The sequence below is a fragment of the Ictidomys tridecemlineatus genome, chromosome 4 (genome assembly GCF_052094955.1).
Source record: "Ictidomys tridecemlineatus isolate mIctTri1 chromosome 4, mIctTri1.hap1, whole genome shotgun sequence".
Taxonomy (NCBI): Eukaryota; Metazoa; Chordata; class Mammalia; order Rodentia; family Sciuridae; genus Ictidomys; species Ictidomys tridecemlineatus.
In genome coordinates, this window is record NC_135480.1 from 109,961,374 (window position 1) to 109,981,041 (window position 19,668).

The 19,668-nt window shown below is 46.6% G+C and overlaps 1 protein-coding gene and 1 long non-coding RNA gene across 6 annotated transcripts in view; one reads left to right on the forward strand and one right to left on the reverse strand.

Moving 5' to 3' along the window:
- The window catches only part of Kirrel3 (kirre like nephrin family adhesion molecule 3), a 560,323-nt gene that overhangs the window by 125,374 nt on the left and 415,281 nt on the right, over positions 1 to 19,668 (reverse strand). For all 5 annotated transcript variants that reach the window (XM_078047301.1, XM_078047300.1, XM_078047302.1 and 2 more), the window contains exon 3: positions 490 to 567. In XM_078047301.1, coding sequence (XP_077903427.1) covers positions 490 to 567 — 78 coding nt within the window. The remainder of the gene's footprint in view (positions 1 to 489; positions 568 to 19,668) is intronic.
- On the forward strand, positions 16,007 to 18,736 carry LOC144376868 (uncharacterized). The gene is made up of 2 exons (XR_013437238.1): positions 16,007 to 16,715; positions 17,483 to 18,736. It is a non-coding gene; the product is annotated as an uncharacterized LOC144376868 (long non-coding RNA).

The window sequence follows — 19,668 nt, forward strand, 5'->3', positions numbered from 1 at the left end:
GTCAGTGGAGTTGGAAAAGGACAGATTTCCAAGTGCAAGCTCTTTGAGAATAAAACACTCACATAGCACTTACTATAGTCCAGGCACTGCCTTATTCTTTAGGATTCTCCTAAGTGCTCTGCAAGGTGCTATTTATTCAACAGGCATTCAAGAAATGTGAATGATTGAAGAGAAGGACAGAGATGTTTGGATTAGAAAGATGAGAAAAGCAGATTTAAATGGCTGGGTAGGTGGATGAGGGACAAAGCTAGGGAAGAGATAGGAAGAGAAGTAGAGGACCCAAAGGGAAGAGGGTTGATAGCAAAAAGAAAAGGTTATGGGTCAGCATCCTGTGTCTCTGGCATTAGCTGCTCTTCCCCATGTTACTATGCAGACAGGTTCCTGATAATCCATCCACTCTCTGAGATGTCTCAGGTTCCTCTGTATCATAGCCATAAGACATAGTTCCTTCCCTCACATCACCCCTGAGACAGAGAGGTTCTCACTGACCTTCATTCATTCTCCGAAACTTGTCCTTGGCCATATAGCCCAGCACTAGACAGCATCCTCTCTTCTGGAGGCCCAGCTCTGGAAGGAAAGCATAGGTGGGTGAGTTGAGAATGAGTCTGATATCAGGGGAAGCCCCTCTGTAAGAGGCTGTGAAGTTTGTTGCTCTTATAAACAGGGTTTCTTATTTATTTAACAAACATTTATATAGCATTTACTATATTCCAGGCATAATTTCAAGTCAGTAGTTCTTATTCGTGTCTCACAACATCATGCAAGATCATTTCCCATTTGATATCATCCCATTTACGAATATATGAAGTAAGTAACCTTAGATGAATGAGCTAGCAGATGGCAGAGACAGAATTTTGAACCTACACCGTGTGGCTCTGGAATCCATGATCATAACCATTACTCTGGGCTCTTGAGGACCTTTATTACCCAAGCTTAGGGAAAGTGACAAGATCACCTTGGAATTGTGGTCAGACCTGCTAGAGGAGAGGCAGGACTAGTTTCTGGTATCTTAGATGAGAGTACAATCAGACATAGTGGGTACCCCAGGGTGAAGATGATTGGGTGAGTTCAAAGGAAGATGTAGGGGTTGAAGTATAGGCAGAAGGACTCTCTATTTTTTGGAATGGGTGAGTTTCTGGGACTTCCCTATTTTGAGACACCAATTTAGCACTGTTGTCCAGCATTTAAGAAGTGTAGACTAAGAGTTCAGGGGTTGGAGAGCTGAGAGACACAAGAACCCACAGAGCTTTGACCCAGGTAACAAATGCAAGAGACATTTATTTATTTGTTTCACAGTATTTTGTAAATCAGTGCCTATTGTGTGGAGCATTAGAGTAGAGTACATCTGCCTCATGAGATGAGACAGCAAGCTTTCCTCTCTGGTATTTATCCTTTGATCCTGATTTGTCTTAAGCAAATCAGGGTTCTTAAGCAATTCCATACCCAATTTCCCATTTAATGCTCACAACAGCCCCTGGAGGTAAGCAGATGGGCTAATGCTATTCATGTGACACAGATGGGAAAATTGAGTTTCAACAACGTTAAATGACTACCCTTGATTATTTTAGACTCCTCATCTCCACCTCTTTGTGTACATATCATACAAATGTGACAGCTGCCATAAACTGGGAAAATGGGGAGTGTGATTTCTGGAAGAGGGAAAGTGACTCCTGTTTCCCCGAGTTCTTGCCAGGATTCCCAGGCACCTAGCTGCTTCCTCCCTTCTCAGAGGACAGTGAGTGGGGTGTCATGCAAATTCTCCAGGAGACTCTGCATGTGTCTGAGCTCCAGCCAGTCCTTGCCTGGGCTGTTAGGGACAGACAGAGTGGATTCATTCCTCCTCCTGCCTCTCCATCCACTTTCTGCTGTTCAGGTCCCCCCTCCAAGGTAGCAAGATAAAAGGGAGTGTAGGGCCCATGAGAGACAGATAAGTCAAGCTTGGGGGCTCCTGCCCTAGAGAAAAACAAAGTGTGGCAGGCGGTGGCAGAATGCCACGGCCCAGGGAGGTCGCCTGCTTTGATCTCCTGATTCTTTAAAGGGGTTTATTGACTATCAGTAAAGAGCAGAGAGGCAGATCTGAGGGTGCTGTTTCCAAAGGCACTCACTTCTCTTCCTTCCCCTGCACACTCGCTCACTGATCTGAAGGCGCAGCCAAACCGCCCTCACTTCAAACAGCATCACATCTCAGGCACCCAAATTGACGATGTTAAGTTCTTCCATCCAAGGCCTTGGCCCTTTCTTCAGGGGCTCCTGCTCTGTCGAGGGCCGTGTGGATCAAAGCCCCTTTGATGTTTACTTACTATATTTGTGGATTCTTTCTAACAACCACCTCCAAGAGGCAGGAATGCAGCAGGCCAGGAGGGGGCCAGCGGAAATACAAGCTGTGAGGAGGAGGCGCTGAGCTTCATCCAACAATAGCTTCTTGCTGGAGATGGTATTGAAACCTCAGCAAGCCGAAGACAGGCATTAGAATTCTAGGCGTTGCCCATCATTGGAAGGATACAATTGCTGACGATTCCTATTATATTTGCCATTGACTTCTTATACCCATTTAAAGCAAATAGGAACCTTGGCAGTGGTTGCTAATGAGAAAGAGAGTCTGAGATCCTGGACTGAGCCCAGGGGAGTTGTGAGGAAGGAGGGCAGAGGTGCTGGATGGACTTGGCCAGTGCTCCAACTGGTCTTCGGAATAGTCTCCTGAACGTACAGGAAAGTGGAAGGGGGAATAATCCTCCTAAAAACTTAAAGTCTAAGCAACTTGTTCTATTTGATTATCTATGTTGGCTGTCTCTCCCAGTCCAACTCAACTTTTCCTTTGTCACATGCTAAAATGTCCCCTCGGGGTTATTGCCTAAGGAGATGTTTCATGTGCATAGTTATTATGAGCAAGAGTCTCCCTAACCATGTTTGATTTTTGTAAATGAGCAGGAAAAGAAGTTTTAAAAAAGCCCTGATTAATAAAAGAAATTGAGGACGAGGTAATTTCTCAATGTATTTGGCTCATTTAATTTGACACGTGTGGGTTAGTCTTAATTATTTAGGAGGCTACATTACACGACGCTAATAAGCACACTGCAGATATTTATGAAGTGAGAGGGCTCTCTGATAGAGTCTTTGCTGAGAAGTGGGAAAAAAACCACTGGAATCTCTGCAAGAACAAGCAGGTTGGAGGATTCGTCAGGCGAGAATTAGCTAGTTTTCTGTACAGGGAAATTTGAGATGCTCCTTGGAGAGGAATGTGGAGCTAAATTAGAGGTCACTGAGTCCACATGTGGAGGCATGATGCAGCGACAGAAGGCTCGGAGGGGAGGAGAATCTGGAAACAAGTTGGGGAATTGGGCCATTGTTAAAGACAGACTGCAGAGAGAAGTGGGAAGGAACAGGAAGTAACCACTTTGACTTGGGGGTAATTCCACAAAGTCAATATAACTAGGGTATTGACTTCTGTAAATGAACAGAACTGAATAGAGAGATGAAGAATATGGCAGAAAGAACAGGAATCTCTCACTTTGTGAGGTAGATCAGCCACCAGATGGTCACCTTCCTTGCCATATGGCACTGAGATGGTTGAGTCAGATCACAGATGCCCATTTTGGAACAGCAAGATGATGGGGTCTTCTCCAAGAAGGCTCTGGGCTGACATCTTTGGCTCAATCAGTAGCAGAACCACCCAGATACACTGAAGGCATTCATGGAAAGTGATTGAATGAAGTCCTAACTTAAAAGGGAAATTTATAGCAAAGAAGTTTAGGGTCATCTGCAAATAGGGTGTGGAGGGCAGTATTTGGGAGAACAAAGTTTAGGCAATATTGCCTATTCAAGGAAACAGTTATCAGGACAAGGTATGCTTTTTTAGGGAGAAAGGAAGCTTGCACCTCTGGGAACTCTTGGCTTATAGATTGTGAGCAAAAGAAGGGTCAGGATTGTGCCTTTTTGAGCTCTCAGTCTCAGTACCGAGCTCAATGTTCCTTACATGGCAAATGTTTGGGGAAAATCTGCTGGCTTAAAGAAAGGGCTGACTAAAAATATCGAGGAGTGATCATTACTCCCCAGTCCAGGTCACAATGAAAACAGGTGGGCTTAGATGTAGCACAATGCATTTAGGGAGGTGAGGATGGTCGTAGAGTGAATGAAACTTGTAATTCATTGGGACACAGAAGAGTTCCGCAACCGGGGAACATTGTGGGATTTCCTCTTGGGAAGAATAAAAAGGGACGGCTTTATAAATGCAATGGGTTTCTTCAGTTTCAGAGGGTGTAGATGGGGCTTTTTCTAGCTATAGAATTCCTTTAATCTTAGTAATAATAATGATGCAGTGATACTACTTCACATTTGTGAGATACTTATTTTTTTCACCGTATTGTCACATTCACTGTCTCATTAGATGCTCTCAGCAGCTCTGTGAAGCAGGCTAGGCAGAAATTATTTCCTCCATTTTGGTTTTAGAAACCAAGACTCAGAGAAGTGAAATGACAATTCAAGGCCAAAGCTCTCGCTCATCCCACAATTCAGGGCTGATTTCTGGCTTAATTCTTAGAGAAAGATGTGGGATCATAGGGCTGCAGTTGCTACAAATCAAGACAGACCAAAGAATAGACATCAGTGGTCTGGGAAAGGGCAGTATTAAAGGTCAAATGGGACCCTCACATTCATGTGTTAAAATCCTAATACCAATACTTCGGAATGGGATCTCATTTGTAGATAGGGACTTGACAGAGCACCCATTGGCAGCCCAGGGTGTCTCTGGAATTCCTGCTTCCTCTGTGAGGACCATGCTGGGCAGCACAGTGCTTGCTTATCACCCCATCCAGAGGTTAATGAGCTGTCAAGTAACTGTGGCTAAGACAGGAGCCAGCCCCTGCTCCTTCCCCATCTCTGAAGCTGACCAGTGCATTGGGATGTCTGCTTGTAGGAAGACTTCCTATCCTGTCCCCAGATTGTCCACTTACAATAGTTCAGATATTATGGAAATTTCACAGTTGTGTGGGCTATTTATTTATTTATTTATTTATTTTTGGGAAGCCATCAAATTCACAATCTCATTCAGTTGCTGAAAACTCATCTTTTCCACTTGGAGCTATTTGAGTTGAGCATGTCTCTAGAGATCCACCAAACAAGAAATCGAATATTATTGGTGTGCAGTTTGGTGTGATTATGGCCGAGAATTGGGGAGGAAAGGAAAAGAGATGAAAGAAACATAGGCAGAGACCAGATCCTGGAGCAGCTGAGAGCCTCCTTAGAAGTCTCAACTTTCTCCTACAGGGGGTGGGAAGCCTAGAGGAAGGCTGAGCCGGGGATGGAGAGGCTAGCCTTGCATTGAATAAAGATCACGTTAGCACGAGTGCAGATGATGAAGGAGAACAGCCCAAGGAGGGAGCCAGCTGGGAGACTATTGCCATACTCCAGGTGAAAGATGATGGCTTTCCAGCTGCTCCCCCTTCCTGCTCTCTGAAGACAGAGATCAGAAAGCAAGTGAAAGGACTCTGAGTTTTCTCAGGGGGACACTCAGAGCCTCCAGATCCCCGCCACCTCAACACAGAGAGCAGCAGAGGGGCTGAAAATAGCTTCAATTCCCCAGATGGTGCCTGAGGCCATATGGAGAAGATGCCAGCTGGACCTGGTTGGAGTCACCGGGAGGCCACGGATGCTGCTGAACTAATAGAGCTTTCTGATGCCGTGCTGCGCACTTAACAGTGAGCAGTCCCCAGTGCTTCCCTGAACTTTAGTTTTCTCATCTATAAATTGCAGATACTGAGACCCTGCCTGCACGATGACTATGGAGATCAAATGAGCCAACATGTAGTGGAAAGTGCTGGGCATGAAGTACCTAAGAAGGTTGAGTTCAGTAACCAGAAACAAAATATCAGAGTGGGGTCTAGAGATCAGCAAGGACCATCCTCACATCTTTTTTTTTTTTCCTAAACAAATGTGAAAGTAGAGACACAGAGACTTAGAATGACTTTGCCAAGGTCATGCAATGAACTATTAGGTGGTCTTTGTTCAGTAGCTTTAAGTCAGATGGACTGAAAAAATGAAGGGTGTCAGGAAGATAAGCTAATGGGCAGAAGCAGAGGAGGCTAAGGGACTAGAGGTGCTGGAACAGAGAAGAAATGGTGAGTCTGAGAGACAGTCTAAGGAGAGATTTTGAGGCTAAGTGCCTGAGTGGGTCAATCAGAGAAAGTGGGGAAAGATGACCAACGTCTTTCACAGGAAAGATCAGCACAAAATCAAAGCAGGGTGCTGACAAAGGAAACTTCCTGTGTTTGAGATGATGAGGTCCCCAACGAAGAGGACTCAGCTGATAATGTGAGAAGAATTTTCAGTCTGAGGGAATACATATTTAACCAGCTGCCTTGAACTCAGAGCATGAATGGCTTGTTCTGGAGAAACAACAGTGGGGCACTATGGGTAGCCTTTGCTGTAAGCATTCATGCACCCTCCACAATCAGCACTTAATGATAAAATTGAGTGGGATAAAATCCACCCCACAAACACTCATTGACAGGCTGCTATGCATGTGTTAGTAAGTTTTCCATTGCTATGACAAAAACCAGAGAGAATCAACTTAAAGGAGAAAAGGTTAATTTTGGCTCACAATTTCAGAGGTTTCAGTCCATAGTTACTTAGCCCTAGCACTGTGAGGAGCACATGATAACACAGATCTGCTCACCTAACAATGGCCAGCAAGTGAGGGTAGGGGGTGGGGAGAGAGAAAGAAAGGGAGGGGTTGATTGACTGTGTGATACATCAATCAAGAACATGCCCCCAGTGACTTACTGACTTCAACTAGTCCATCAACTACTACCTCCTAAAATTTCTACCATCTCACCACATAAGGCCATATTCCTGTCCCAAAGGCACAGACAGGTTGAGTAGCCCTTATCCAAATGCTTGGGACTAGAAGTGTTTCAATTTTGGAGTTTTTGACTTTTGAATATTTACATAGATTTTACTCTTTGAACATCCCTCATACAAAAGTCCAAAATCCAAAATGCTCTGAAATTCAAAACTTTTGGGGTACAAAATTTCAGCTTTGGAAACCTTTTGGAGTTTGGATTTTTGGATTATGAGTGCTCAACCTGCACTTGTGAGAAGGTAAATGAAAGTCAAGACAAGTAACAGTTCAGCAGAGAAAGCGTCATGAGCAGCACACAAGTTATTTCCACTCGAGTAGTGGTCATCCTTGCTGCTGGAGCCCTGACGGGGAAGCAGAGCCACAGGCTGCTGAGGGGTGCCCCACACAGGGCCGCAGGGCTGGAGATTGTCCTGGGTTGGTCTTTGTTGGGTGCCCGTCACCTGTCTCTCATAGGCGATCGTCTATCAATAGCCATCAGTAGCCATTCTGCCCTGCAATTTCTTCCTGATTGCAGGACACTGGAGTATTGTGTTGGGGAAGCTTCCACCTTGATTCTGCTAAACTCCTGTTTTCTGCCTCCATTCTGCCTACTTCTATTTTCAGCATAATTACTCACATCCCAGGCAATAATGATGTCCATAAATCATGCAAAGATCACCGTTTTCTGATCAACTTCTATAGTAAAGAGACCTAAGGAAGAGGATTAGGTAGTTTATTAATTTTGACTAGTGCCTGGATGTGGCCCTCTAGGACAAATAATAAGTGTTTGATAGCCCAATAATACCTGTTTCATAATTTTTGAGTCTCACTGCTTGCTAATCTAAGTTTATTAAAGAACTATAAACTTTACATTGTTGTAAAGACATAATTGCTATTTCATAGCTTACTTAATATGAGTTAATTATATTAGAACTAAGTTTCCCCCCATTCATATTAAGTATCAATTAGTTGTTTTAAACTATTGATTTGTATTTAATTAACTATGCTATTACATACCAATTAAATTCTTATAAGAGAAACTTGAAACAGCTGTAGTCTTAAATTAAGTTTTTAAAATAATGAATTACACAGAAAGCTCATATTGAGATATTGTTTTTTAAGGAAGAGTTGACAATCATTTGTGGTCATTCCAAAAAGGCTCTGTGACCACCAGCCCATCCTTCCTTACTCTGGTGGGGACAACGCTCCTTCAGGCACCTGCTTGTGGCTTTGTGCAGCAGGAGCAATGACTGACACTGGGGCAGCTGATTGCCAGCCCTGCCCTCCTCGGCCTGCCTCAGCTGTGCCATTTTCTGGCTGGCACAGCCCTAATCACTGTCTGGCCAAGGCAGGAGCATTATTAGCAACTCTTCACCACCAGCTGTGGGGTCTAGAATGGTCTGTGTTGCCATTGGCTCCAGATCCCAAGTGCCTGCAGGAAATCTGGGTGCCCATGTGGTCATGAATCCTTTGGTTTCTCCACATCTCTGCTCTGCTGGCCTGAGTCTGTACATCCTGGGGTGGGAGGAATGACCACATTGACCGAGTGGCACTGAACATTCTTCTCTTGTTTCACCTGCACAACAACCTCTTGAAAATAGATACTATTTTCCCCATTTATTTATAAAGAAACTGAGTTTCGATTTTTTTTTCCTGTGCTAGGGATTGAACACAGGGCCTCGCACCTGCTAGTCATGTACTCTTCCACTGAGCTACATCTGCAGCCCAGAAACTGACATTTTAGAGGGGCCAGGAGTTTGCCCAGTGCCCACAGCTGTCAAGTGGTGAAGCTTGGAATAGCCCCATCTGTCGGCCGGCCCACTGCTCGGTACATCCTACCACGCTCTGACTCCATTCTCTGCGAGACACAACCCCTCACCCATTCTGAGTCTCAATCCCTTGGCTGACTCTTGTCACCTTTCTTTCCTGGAGGGCTGGGCTTCTCCCCTCCCCTCAGACACTGCCTGGGCTCTTTCCCTCAACTGATGAACTGCCTAGAATTCCAACTGGCCACCAGCCGATGCACAATGTGGCCTTCCTCAGGATGCTTAGCCATCAGGAAGGGCCCCCAGGTTGGCAGAGTCCACTACTTCCCTCTGCATACTGGAATTGGGGCACTGGCTATCCCTCTTGGGGGCTGAACACAGCCAAGCCTTGTCCCTTTCCATGGTTAGCAGTCACTAAGGGCTTACCCACCTGGGGCAAAGCCTACTTCATTTACTTGTGAATAATCATTCTCTGAGCTAAGAATTTTGCATGTATTATCTTTGTTAATCCTCAGAAAAACTACAAGGTATTCCCATTGGACAGAAGAGGAAACTGAGGCTCCAAAAGGTTAAGTAATGTTCTTAGGGCCCTATAGCTAGTACGTACGTGTTGAGCACAGTAAAATTAATTCAATGAAATCTCTTTGTGAGGAGGATTGGTGGAGGAGGGTGGTGGTAATAATGTTGATTAAAGAAATCTATGAGAAATTGGACAGGAATAGCTCAGGCCATCTCTATTTAAGATGTCTAACCCCAGTGGGTCAATTGCTCAGTGGGGAAACATAGGATCATGAAGGTCATTCTGGCCTCCTGGCCTGTCATCAGACTATGTACCCTGTGAGGAGCAGGAGCTGCTGAGGGCCATATGCCTGGAAGCCTTTAAGACTTCTTGTTAGAGGAAGTTGGAAGGCAGTGAGTGATGTTTGAATGGGGCCAGATGCACAGCAGCTGTGTGCCCTGCCCCTGGGGAGCTCCACCTGGGACGTTCAGTCAATCATGGCTAGCAGGTCAGGCAGAGAGAGGGCAGCTCTTATTTTTCTTTTTTTCTTATAAGACCAACAGAGTCCCCAAAAGACTCAGCACAAGGACAATGAGGGGTCCCACTCTGCTGCCAAGTGCTCCCGTACTGTCCATGGCCATTTTCTTGAGGTCCAGATCTTTGCAAAGGCAGAGGCCCAATAAGAACCTGTGAATATAAACTTGACTTGAGGATTCAGTCTTCACACAGATTAATGAAGACATAGAATTTCTGCCTCACTGCGCTTGCACAATGGGGAAGTAAAGGATCCAGGATAAAAACCCAGGCCTGCTTGGTTCCAGAGAACAGCCCCAGTCCCTGGATTCTCCCAGGATTCAGCATTGCTCAGGGACCAGGAGAGTCCCAGGAAGAGAGGACCATTAGAAGGTGCTGGCCAATGGTCATGGGCATTGTGGCCCAGTGGTCAGGAGCACTGGAAACCCTCCTGGGATCCCAGGGGATGGGTCAGGGTGAACTACCTCCTGGGGAGACGTTGGGAAGCATGATAGGCGCCTGCCTGCTCAGGGTGGGCTGGCAGTAGGGCAAGACTGATGTTGAGTGATGTGCTTACAAATCACCTCGCCACCACTTAAGGCCTAAATAAAATTGGGAATGTGGGGGATTGACTGAGAGTCCCTAAGAGTTCACCATTGGAGTCATCAGGAGTGGCCAACCTTTGCTCTTGAGACCCCTGGGTGGGGGTGGAGGGAGATGTCTGCTTTCACATGGTACAGGGAGGACGACAGACAGAAGGAAAAATTCTCTTGAGAATGGGAGAGTGTAGGGTGTTTAGAGACCTTGGGTGGAAGAGGGTAAGCTGGGTTCCAGTGGGCTGGGAATGCCCATTGCACTTTCTGGGCAGAAAAGCAGCACAGGAGGGAGGTCAAGTGTTGATGGTAGGCTCTTGTCCCTAGCCACCACACAGCCAGAGTTGCCTCCATTTGCCTTCTAATGGCCAGGACTGACCTTGTGGGTGAGCCCTGTCCATCCACACTGTGCACCTCCACTGGCGTGGAAGGAGGGTGGGGTCTAAATATGCAGTGCTCATGCCCTGAGCTGTGACAGTTCTCTAGGGTGTCCTAATCCAGGCTACCTTGGGAGCTGAGGCCACCAAGGATCATAGAGCCTGGGTTTGGTGAGACCTTATTCACCTGGAAGAGCAAGGCCCAGGCAGTTGCTGCTCCTGCAACCAGCCCCAGCCCCCAGCAAGGGGTGAGGGGTAGACCCAGTGGAACAGGCAGGAACCCTGCTGCCCTCTATTACGGAGATCCTCCTCGAGCGCCACACGCTCCATTACAACTCTGTATCTTATAATTAAATGGAATCTGCCAGTTACCTCTCAGCACGGCAGCAATTCAGGCTCATTGGAGGCTTTCTTTGTTTATTTCCACTTATTTATTTATTTAACAATTATTTATCCAGCTATCTATATAGCTAGATGGAGGCCCTAGACCAATATTTCTTTTGCCTTCAAAAACAAGAAAGCTCAAATAGAGTCTCTCCCGTGTCACTTTCAGGGAGAGGAGGGAGGAGATGGGGATAGCTGGGTAGCCGCCAGTCTGAAGTGCAAATCTGTCCCTGAAATGGTTTAGGTGAAGGTTACAGGCCAGGAGCTCTGCTGCCAGCTACAACTCGGATCCTGCTTTTGATTCTACCACCCCTTTTCTTGCTCTGGACTTCTTATGCATCCTGAGAAAGTTCTCTGGCCAGAGAGGCCAATGAAGTCCACTATTTCTAGAAAGTTCTTTGGAAGGCTTTTGGAGCCAAGAGCCTGAGGGACTAGAACACAGGTCAGAGAAGGTGGAAACCAGGCTGTGAATAGGGATTATTAGCAACAAACACACCTGTAGGGCTTGGCAGTTGAATAAGCAGTCACCAAACATATATTTTCCTTCAACCCTCACAGCACCTGGGAACATTCACTGAGGATCAGAGAGGCCCCGCAACTTGCCCAAAGTCACCCAGCTGCTAATGGCAGAGCTAGGATTTGAACACAAGGTTTGTGGGTAAAACCAAGCTCCCCTACTTCTCTCAGAGTCCCACATCCAAGCAAGGCAGCCCAATCACAGAAACCAAAGTTCCTTTCTTCCCTTTAATGATAACCTTTCAGTGATGAGGGGGCGAAGGGAGAGCCTGCTAGCTTTGATTAAGGACTCAGCTTCAAACAGATCCAGGGGAGTGATTCTGAACCACCAGCCATCACTTAATTCGAACATGAAAGTTTACTTTCCAAGAGGCTGGCCCAGTGGGAGGCTGATTGCTAATAGGCATACCAGGGATTGCACAAACCTTGCACATCAATAGCTGGGCCCCAGAGAGGTGACCCGATTTGGGGCCATCCCACCTAGCAGCCCTGTCAGAGCAGAGGATGAGGGTGGCTGGGAAGGTGTGAGAGCACACACATACGTGCCCGCTCACATGCCATAGTGGGAGAATGGGAAGGAATTCCAGACGAGAGCTGAGACTTTAGACTTAACTCCTTCTGAAGATAAATAGTATTTATTCACCACTTTTACCCTTGCTTAACTACTCCCACCAACCTATTCACTGGGCCACTCAGGAGCTGTTTCATACTAGGAATAGGAATGAGTAGTACCGGAAAAGCCCTGGGCACACTAGCCATTTCCTGTTTGTTCAGAAATAATTGAGTTTACAAGGTTTTAGGAGGGATGGGAGGTGGGCATCAGTGTGTTCTGGTGATGTGATTGACCATGGAAAACCATCAGGGACATTGTTTGAGGCTCTCGTTGATCCACAGAGGGGTCATAGCAATGAAAAGGAGTTTGGTGGTCCAGACCCAGAACTTCAGGAAGATTCATAGTTCTTATTCATCCTGAGAAAGTTCTCTGGCCAGAGAGGCCAACGAGGGAGGCTGGTCTGAGAGAAAGGGTCATTGAAAGGGAGGGTCGTTTAAAGCCCCTCCTTCTTACAGGTTAGGTCTTCTCCTAGCTCCTGAGTCCACAAAAAGCCAGCTCAGGATGCTTGTGCCATTGATCCCCTGTGTTATCTTGTCAGCTTTTTATCACAAGACAAGAACAACTTAGAGGAGGAAGAATTTATTTTGGTTCACAGTTTCAGAGGTATCAGTCCACGGTCAGTCAAGTCCATTCCTCTGGGCCTGAAGTAAGGCAGAACATCATGTTGGAAGGGTGTGGAGGAGGGAAGATGCTCAGCTCATGGCAGCTGAGAAGGGGGGGGGAGTGGGAGGGGGGAGAGAGAAAGAGGAGAGGGAGGAGAGGGAGAAGAAGGAGGAGGAGGAGGAGGAGAGGAGACTAGAGGAGAGAAGGGAAGGGAGGAGTGGGGGGCGGGGGCGCAGAAAAGGGAATGGAAGGGAAAGAAGAGGAGAGAGGGAAAGGGTCAGGGCTGGATATCGTCCCCAAGGCTGCAGTGACCTACATCCTCCAGCCATGCCTGCCTGCCTACAGTTACCACCCAGAATTCTATTCAGATCATTAATCCAACAAATGGATTAATCTTCTCCTGAGCCCTCAAGAGCCAATCTTTTCACCTCTGCATTTTGCATCATTGTCTGACACATGAACTTTTTGGACATTCCAGATCTAAACCGTAACCCCTCCCCCTGCAAGCCCTTGAGACATCCCACACAGCAGAGCAGTCCCTCCAACTGACGCTTGGCTCCTGATCTCAGGTGTCCACCTTCGGTGTCCTCAAAAATGCAGAATGGAGAGTTCCTGAGATAATGCATGTCAAATACTAGGAGGTAAAGGTGAGGAGAGGGGCATTCTTGTCATCTGTCCAAAGGTACAGAACCAAGTCTGGACACATTGTAAGTGCAGTGTAAGTGGCAGATAGTTGTAAGAATAACTATATCATATGTACTTATGAAGAAAGGGATGTGCTAAAAGTCAGGACAAACAGTATGTACTCGAAGGTGGGCCTCAGAGCTCTACTTCTGTAGTTTGAGGAGAGGCTCCTTTCCATCCTATTGAAGTTGACCTAACTCACACTGTCACTCTCTAGGAGAGACTGGCACTGGGTGTCCTGCTGGTCCTGCCACCCCTGGCTTGCATGGTCATGTGGGTCCCAGGCTGGTGTTCTGCAGGAGCCGAGGAGCAACAGATTATTGGAAATGGTTATTGTCAACCTCACCAGAAGCTATTGAGTAACCGCACAGTGAACCCAAGTCACGTCTGGGCACTACAAACAGGCAGAAAGACCTAAAAAAACCTCTCTCATGACATATCCAGTCCAAGCAGTTGCTGAAAGTTTCTATGGGGCACAGTTCAGATCATGAGGTAGGTACTGCTAGCTCTGTCAGCCAGGCTTTAAGAAGCACATGGATAAAGCTGGGGACACAAAGCCTGGCCATGAGAGCCACAAGTGAGGGAACTGCAGGAAGGAGAGAGAGACCATGTCCTTAGGGAAAGTGTCAGGACCAGATGGTGGGGATGGAAGTTCCCTGTCCTGTCCTGCTGGGCTTGGAGGTTACCATCAGTGCAGTGGCCACCTAGGACCAGCTTGGAAGAGCCGATGGTGTGCATCTCTTCCCAACTCTGCTTTCAGCAATGGCACAGTGGTATCTCCAAATCCAGCAAGGCAGGAGTGTTTACACTAAGAGAATTGGCAGAGCTAGAGTCAGGATTCTCTCCCTTCCTTTCCTCACCCCTCCCTTCTCTCCCATTCTCTTCCCTTTCCTTCCCTTGCCTTCCCTTCTGGAGCTTGTCTATTAGCACAGCATTGGCTGAGCTTCAATATTTGAAGAGAGAATGCCAAGCCCTGGATTCTAGGTAAGTGTGACTGAGGACCTCACCTATGGTTTCTGCCTCCTTTCAGGTGAGTGCCTGCCCTTTTTGCCTCATCCTGTGTTTTCTGAGGTGAAGCTCCTGCTATATAAACTTGTAGGTGGGTGGCCATGAGAGCTCATGTGACTAGTTCCCTTGTTTCCTTGTTGGATTACTATTTAACTATTCCATAAAGGTGACAACTTGCCTTTAAAGTGTCCAGAAGAGCAAACTTATAACATCTCAAGGGCAGCAGCTGATAATGGCATCAAGCTCTTCCAAGTCTTCTCTGGAGTCTTTTGTACTCTGCAAATTTTAGAAAGTATGGAAGATGTCTTCCTTTTACTCCATTGTTTAGAGAGACAATACGTAGCTAGATTTGGGATCCTGAAGAGGATCTACTCTGCTGGGAACCACTGGGCAGCATGATAAAACAGCTACAATATATTGCCAGGCATGGTGCTAAGCATTTTAGATACATTATCTCATTTAATCCTGACACCAACTCTATGAAGCGATACTAGGATGGTCCTGATTGTTTAGATGGAAAAACAGAGGCTTGTAAAGGTTAAATGTCAGCTCATTTACAAAGTAGCTGAGTCAATATTTGAATCTGAGCCTGTCTGACTTCAGAGCTTGAGTTCTATTAAATCCTACTCCTCATCCCAGGTGTAGACTTTGCCCTGCACAGATCCTAATCTGCTCACATTATGAGGACAAGAATGTGGGAAGCCAGAAGAACTCCAGTGAGGAGAGCTGGTCCTCTGGTTTTCCTTAAGAGGAGTGTTCTATGTGGTGAGTGGGATGGATCCCAGGGGCTGTTCAGAGGGTGCTAAGTCAGGGAACCATTATCCAAGTCCCTTCTGGCTGGGGCCATGGGAAAGGTCAGCTGTCACAAAGAGTGAATGAAGCAGCAGAGAGAAACTTGGGGATGGCTGATGATCAAGGCTGAGCACCTGGCAGTCCAGCTTGGTTGTCCCCTCGCCCTGTCTGTGCCCCCTGCCAGAGCTGAGTCACGCCATCTGCCAGAGGCCTAGCTCTGGGTCAGACACAGTGGTGGTACCTCCCAGGACTCTCCCTGCTCAGGGCTGATGCTGGCCTGATTTTCTGAGACCTGGCTCTGTTCTAATTAGCTGTGTGACACTGGAGAAGTCACTTAATCCTTCTCAGCTTCAATTTCCTCATTGAGCTAAATAGATTAAACTAGGGCAGGAGAACCTTAAACCCTGAACCCCATGTCTGAGGACCTCTATGTTCTGCAAAGGGGGTTTTGACACTTCTGAACTTGTATACAAACCAAATATGTTTGTGTCTTTCTACAGAAAGCTCAGGTGACCTTTATGATTCTCAAAAGGATGAAGTCTTAATCCATTTGGATTGTTAGAATACCATAGCCTGAACGGCTTACAAACAATGGAACTATATTTCTCACAGTTCTGTAGGCTGGAGAGACTAAGATCAAGGCAGATTTGACATCTGGTGAAGCCAATTCCCTGACTCTAAGTGTCTTTTCACTGTGTCCCTCTATGGTACAAGGGACAGGCTTCCTTGGAGCTTTTTTATAAGACACAAGTCCCATTCATGAGGGCTCTACTCTGTGGAAGCAAACATCTCATCTTAATGCCATCACCTGGGGCAGTATATGAATGGAGGCGACATGAACATTCATACCACAGCAGCCCTCAAACTAAGAACCTTCCTAAAATCCTTCCAGTTTTAGGATTTGTTGGGTTCTAAGTCCTCCCCTTCCTTGATGAGTGCAGGTTGACAATAAAGTCATTCTTAGGAACTGAGGGCCATGGGGGAGGATTCCTAGGACTTTTTACCAAAGTACCTTTTCCCTGAGCGCTGGGATCTGGGGAGTGAAGTGAATTTCTGCTTGAGCCCTTGGACCAGCACTGAGGCAAGAAGGCAGCCCTCCTGTCTGCTGCTTCCTGTAATTCCTGCTAGGGGCACTGAGATCTTGCAGGGAGAGACTGCTGCAGGTGACAACTGGGATCCCTCCTTCCTTGAGGGCTGAGGGAGGAACTATGGGGTTCTGGAAGCCAGGGGATGACTCTGCAGATATTTCTGAGACTTACCAGTATAGCTAGTCCTTACAGGTCTTCCACAGTTTGCACTAGATTAACCCATGTTTCTTTGTGTGTTTTCTTATGCCTCTGGTCTTGTGTACATATTTGATTTTGGGCATTAGTCTGAAATGTCATGCAATGTTAGAAGCTGAAAGGAACCTCAGCAGTCATCTTATCCAATCTTGCACAGAGGAGCAACCGAAAGCTCAGAGAAGGGAATGGATTGTCCAGAGTCACCCAGGGCAGAGCTCTGTCTTTTCTAGCCTGCGAGCACCCTGAATGGTAAGAATGAGCACCCCTGCCTGTCTACCTCCCCAGTCTCGCTCCTGACCCTCCCTTTTCTCCCCCCACCCCACAGGGCTAGTTGCATGAGTTGTTCGAGAACATGTCCCAACAATTCCAGTTCTGTGCCTTTGACATGTTCCTTCCACCAGAGATACTGTAGTCTTCTCATCCCACCCATATTTCAAGACCTAACAAGATACGTGGTGTGGTCTCTCTCATCCATCCAGATGGGTGGACACTCTCTCCTCTGGCAACACCTTCCTACCCCTCCACCTTGCACCATCATCCCTTGGCATCATTGGGAGAATGGGTTCCAGGACTCCTCCTGCAAGCCCACATCCTCAAATGCTCAAGTCCCTTAAAATGGTGTAATATTTGCATATCCATCATATCCATGATACTTTAAATCATCCTAGATGACTTGTAATGCCTAACACAAGGTAAGCGCAATGTATACAGTTGTTATACTGTACCATTGGGAGAATAATGATAATAAAAAGGACTGTACATGTTCAGTACAGACACAATTGTTTTGATCTGCAGTTGGTTGTCGATGCAGAACCCAAAGATACAGAGGACTAACTGGATAAACCTTTGCTATGAGACTCCACAGATGTGGCTAAGGCCTCCCTCCCTCCCTCCCTCCCTCTGTCCCTCTGTCCCTCCTTCCCTCCATTCCTATACTGGGAATTAAACACAAGAGCATTCTACCTGTCGGCTGCACCTCTATCTCTTACTTCTTTGTTTGTTTTATTTTGATACAGGGTCTTCCTAAGTTGCCTGGGCTGATCTTGAACTTGCAATCCTCCCACCTCAGCCTCCTGAGTGGCTGGGATTACAGGTATCACTACTGTGCCCCACTGGTTTCTTACCTTTTGCTCCATCCTTCTGACTGAGAGGTGGGGCCATCTTGATTAGCCCTTGCATCTCTGATACCTAGCACAGAGCCTGGCACCTAGTGGACTGTGAATACTCATATGGGGTGGGTGACTCAAGAGACAATCTGCCTTGATATTCATCAGGTGACCATTTGATTTGGTATCTCATGTCCCTTCAAAATCATGGGAATCAGGGCAAGAGCTCAGATCTGGCAGCTTCTCTGGTAGTTTGAGAACAGGATTCTGAGCAGGGTTCTTTGACCTTGCACCTTCTCTATCATTACTTGCCTTTTCATAGAAATATGCCACAAGTCAGCCGCAGGCATGGGTTGGCCTTAACCTTCCAGGCAATTCTGGTTTTGGTCCTTGAGCTTTTCCCATCCATCCCTATGTTCACCATTTGTTGAGAGCTCACTGTGTCAGTGGCTATGGATATGGGTGGCAAACAGGATGGGCAACAATTTTTGCTTTCCTGAGCTTCCCTTTTAGACAGCATCTATCCTCATGCATATAACTTTCTGGTGAGAAGTTTCCTGTGAGCTTGGACAAGTTTCTAATGTGCTCGGGCTGCAGTATCTCCATCTGCAAAATGCTCTCATTAATGCTTGCTTCAAATGATGGTGTGTGTCACTCTCCATGCCTTGGCCTGTGACTGGGACTTGGTAATGTCAGTTGGTTTGGATGTAAAACATGTGAGAGCTAATTCATTTGTTTCTTGTCTTCCTGGTGCTTTGTTTTTGGAGGTATATTGAAAAGACCCTTTTTAATCTTCTGAGGAACAAAGGATTCCTGAGCAGCAGTGAAGTTCTCTGTGCTGGAATGCAGAAGGGACAGGGGACCAGCATCACTGGGCAGCTGCCAAGTGCTTGGGGCCATTACACACTTTTGGTGGTGCCTTACACTACCCTGTAACTGGAGAGGCAGGCAAGTCATCTCCCTACTTCTCCGATGAGAAAGTGAAGGTGCAGAGAAGCTGAGTTTTACGAGGTGTGCAAGTCCCACAGTTAGTAAGCAAAGGAGTGGTGGCCAGCCAGTCTCTGTGGGACACTTTTCCACATGTCAGTGGGGGCTCCCAATCGCATGGAAAGAAGAGAGAAACAGAATGTCACCAGCCCTCTTTCAATAAAGGTCTCAGCAACATGTTTGTCTTGGCAGTGTTTCATATCGACCTGGTGTGTGGCACATGGATTAAGTATGCAGTTGGGTGGTCTTTAAAGGATGAACATTTTCTCTGGGATCAATAAGCCGAGTGAGTTTGGATCTAAATTCATCAAAATGTCACCTGAAGCAAATTTAGTCTCTGGGCTTCTGCACGTAGGTCAGGTCGATGGCCGAGGATGCAGGCAGAACCTGGGGAATGCCTACTTGGGAAGTAGGTCGGGGACACCTGTTGGACCTGTGAGAGTCCATTAACCTGGTGGGATCCGGGTCCTAGCTGGCAACTGGTATCCAAGAAATTGTTCTGGCAATCCTTGTCAGGGGGCATTTCAGGGAGAGGGATTGAGTGACAACTTTCTAGTTCTAAGTTCTTCACACATAAGGGGGCCTCAAGGTCACTCAGTCCTACCCTCACACCCAGTGCAGGAGTCCCTCTATGGCAGCTATGAGATATAGTCATGTGTTTTCCCTGGGATCCTTCTAAAGACAGGGAGCTCATTACCTTCCAATATGTGCTTTTCATTCTTGGAGAGCTAAAATAATTTTAAATTTATTCTATATTGAGCTTAAATAGATCCTCTCTTGGCCCACAAATTGAACTAATTAGTCCCAAATCTGCACTGCAGGGCCATGCAGAAAGAGACCAATCCTTCCATTCAGCTACCCAGAAGTTTAGCATATGTCTTCTTTTCTCCAAGAGAAACATTCCTGGGATATTTGGGGCTTGGGATTTTTGCAGCCCAGGAGGAGACCCTGGATCTTCTGCTCATCTGAGGCCTCAGCTTCCTTTACTGGTCTTTTTTTCAGAATCTCATGAAGAACAAGGAGGGAAAAATGGGAATTTGCTGTCAGAAATGGGAATTTGTTGACTTAAGGGTCTAGGAACAGAAAGGGGATGATCCTGATCTTGGTGT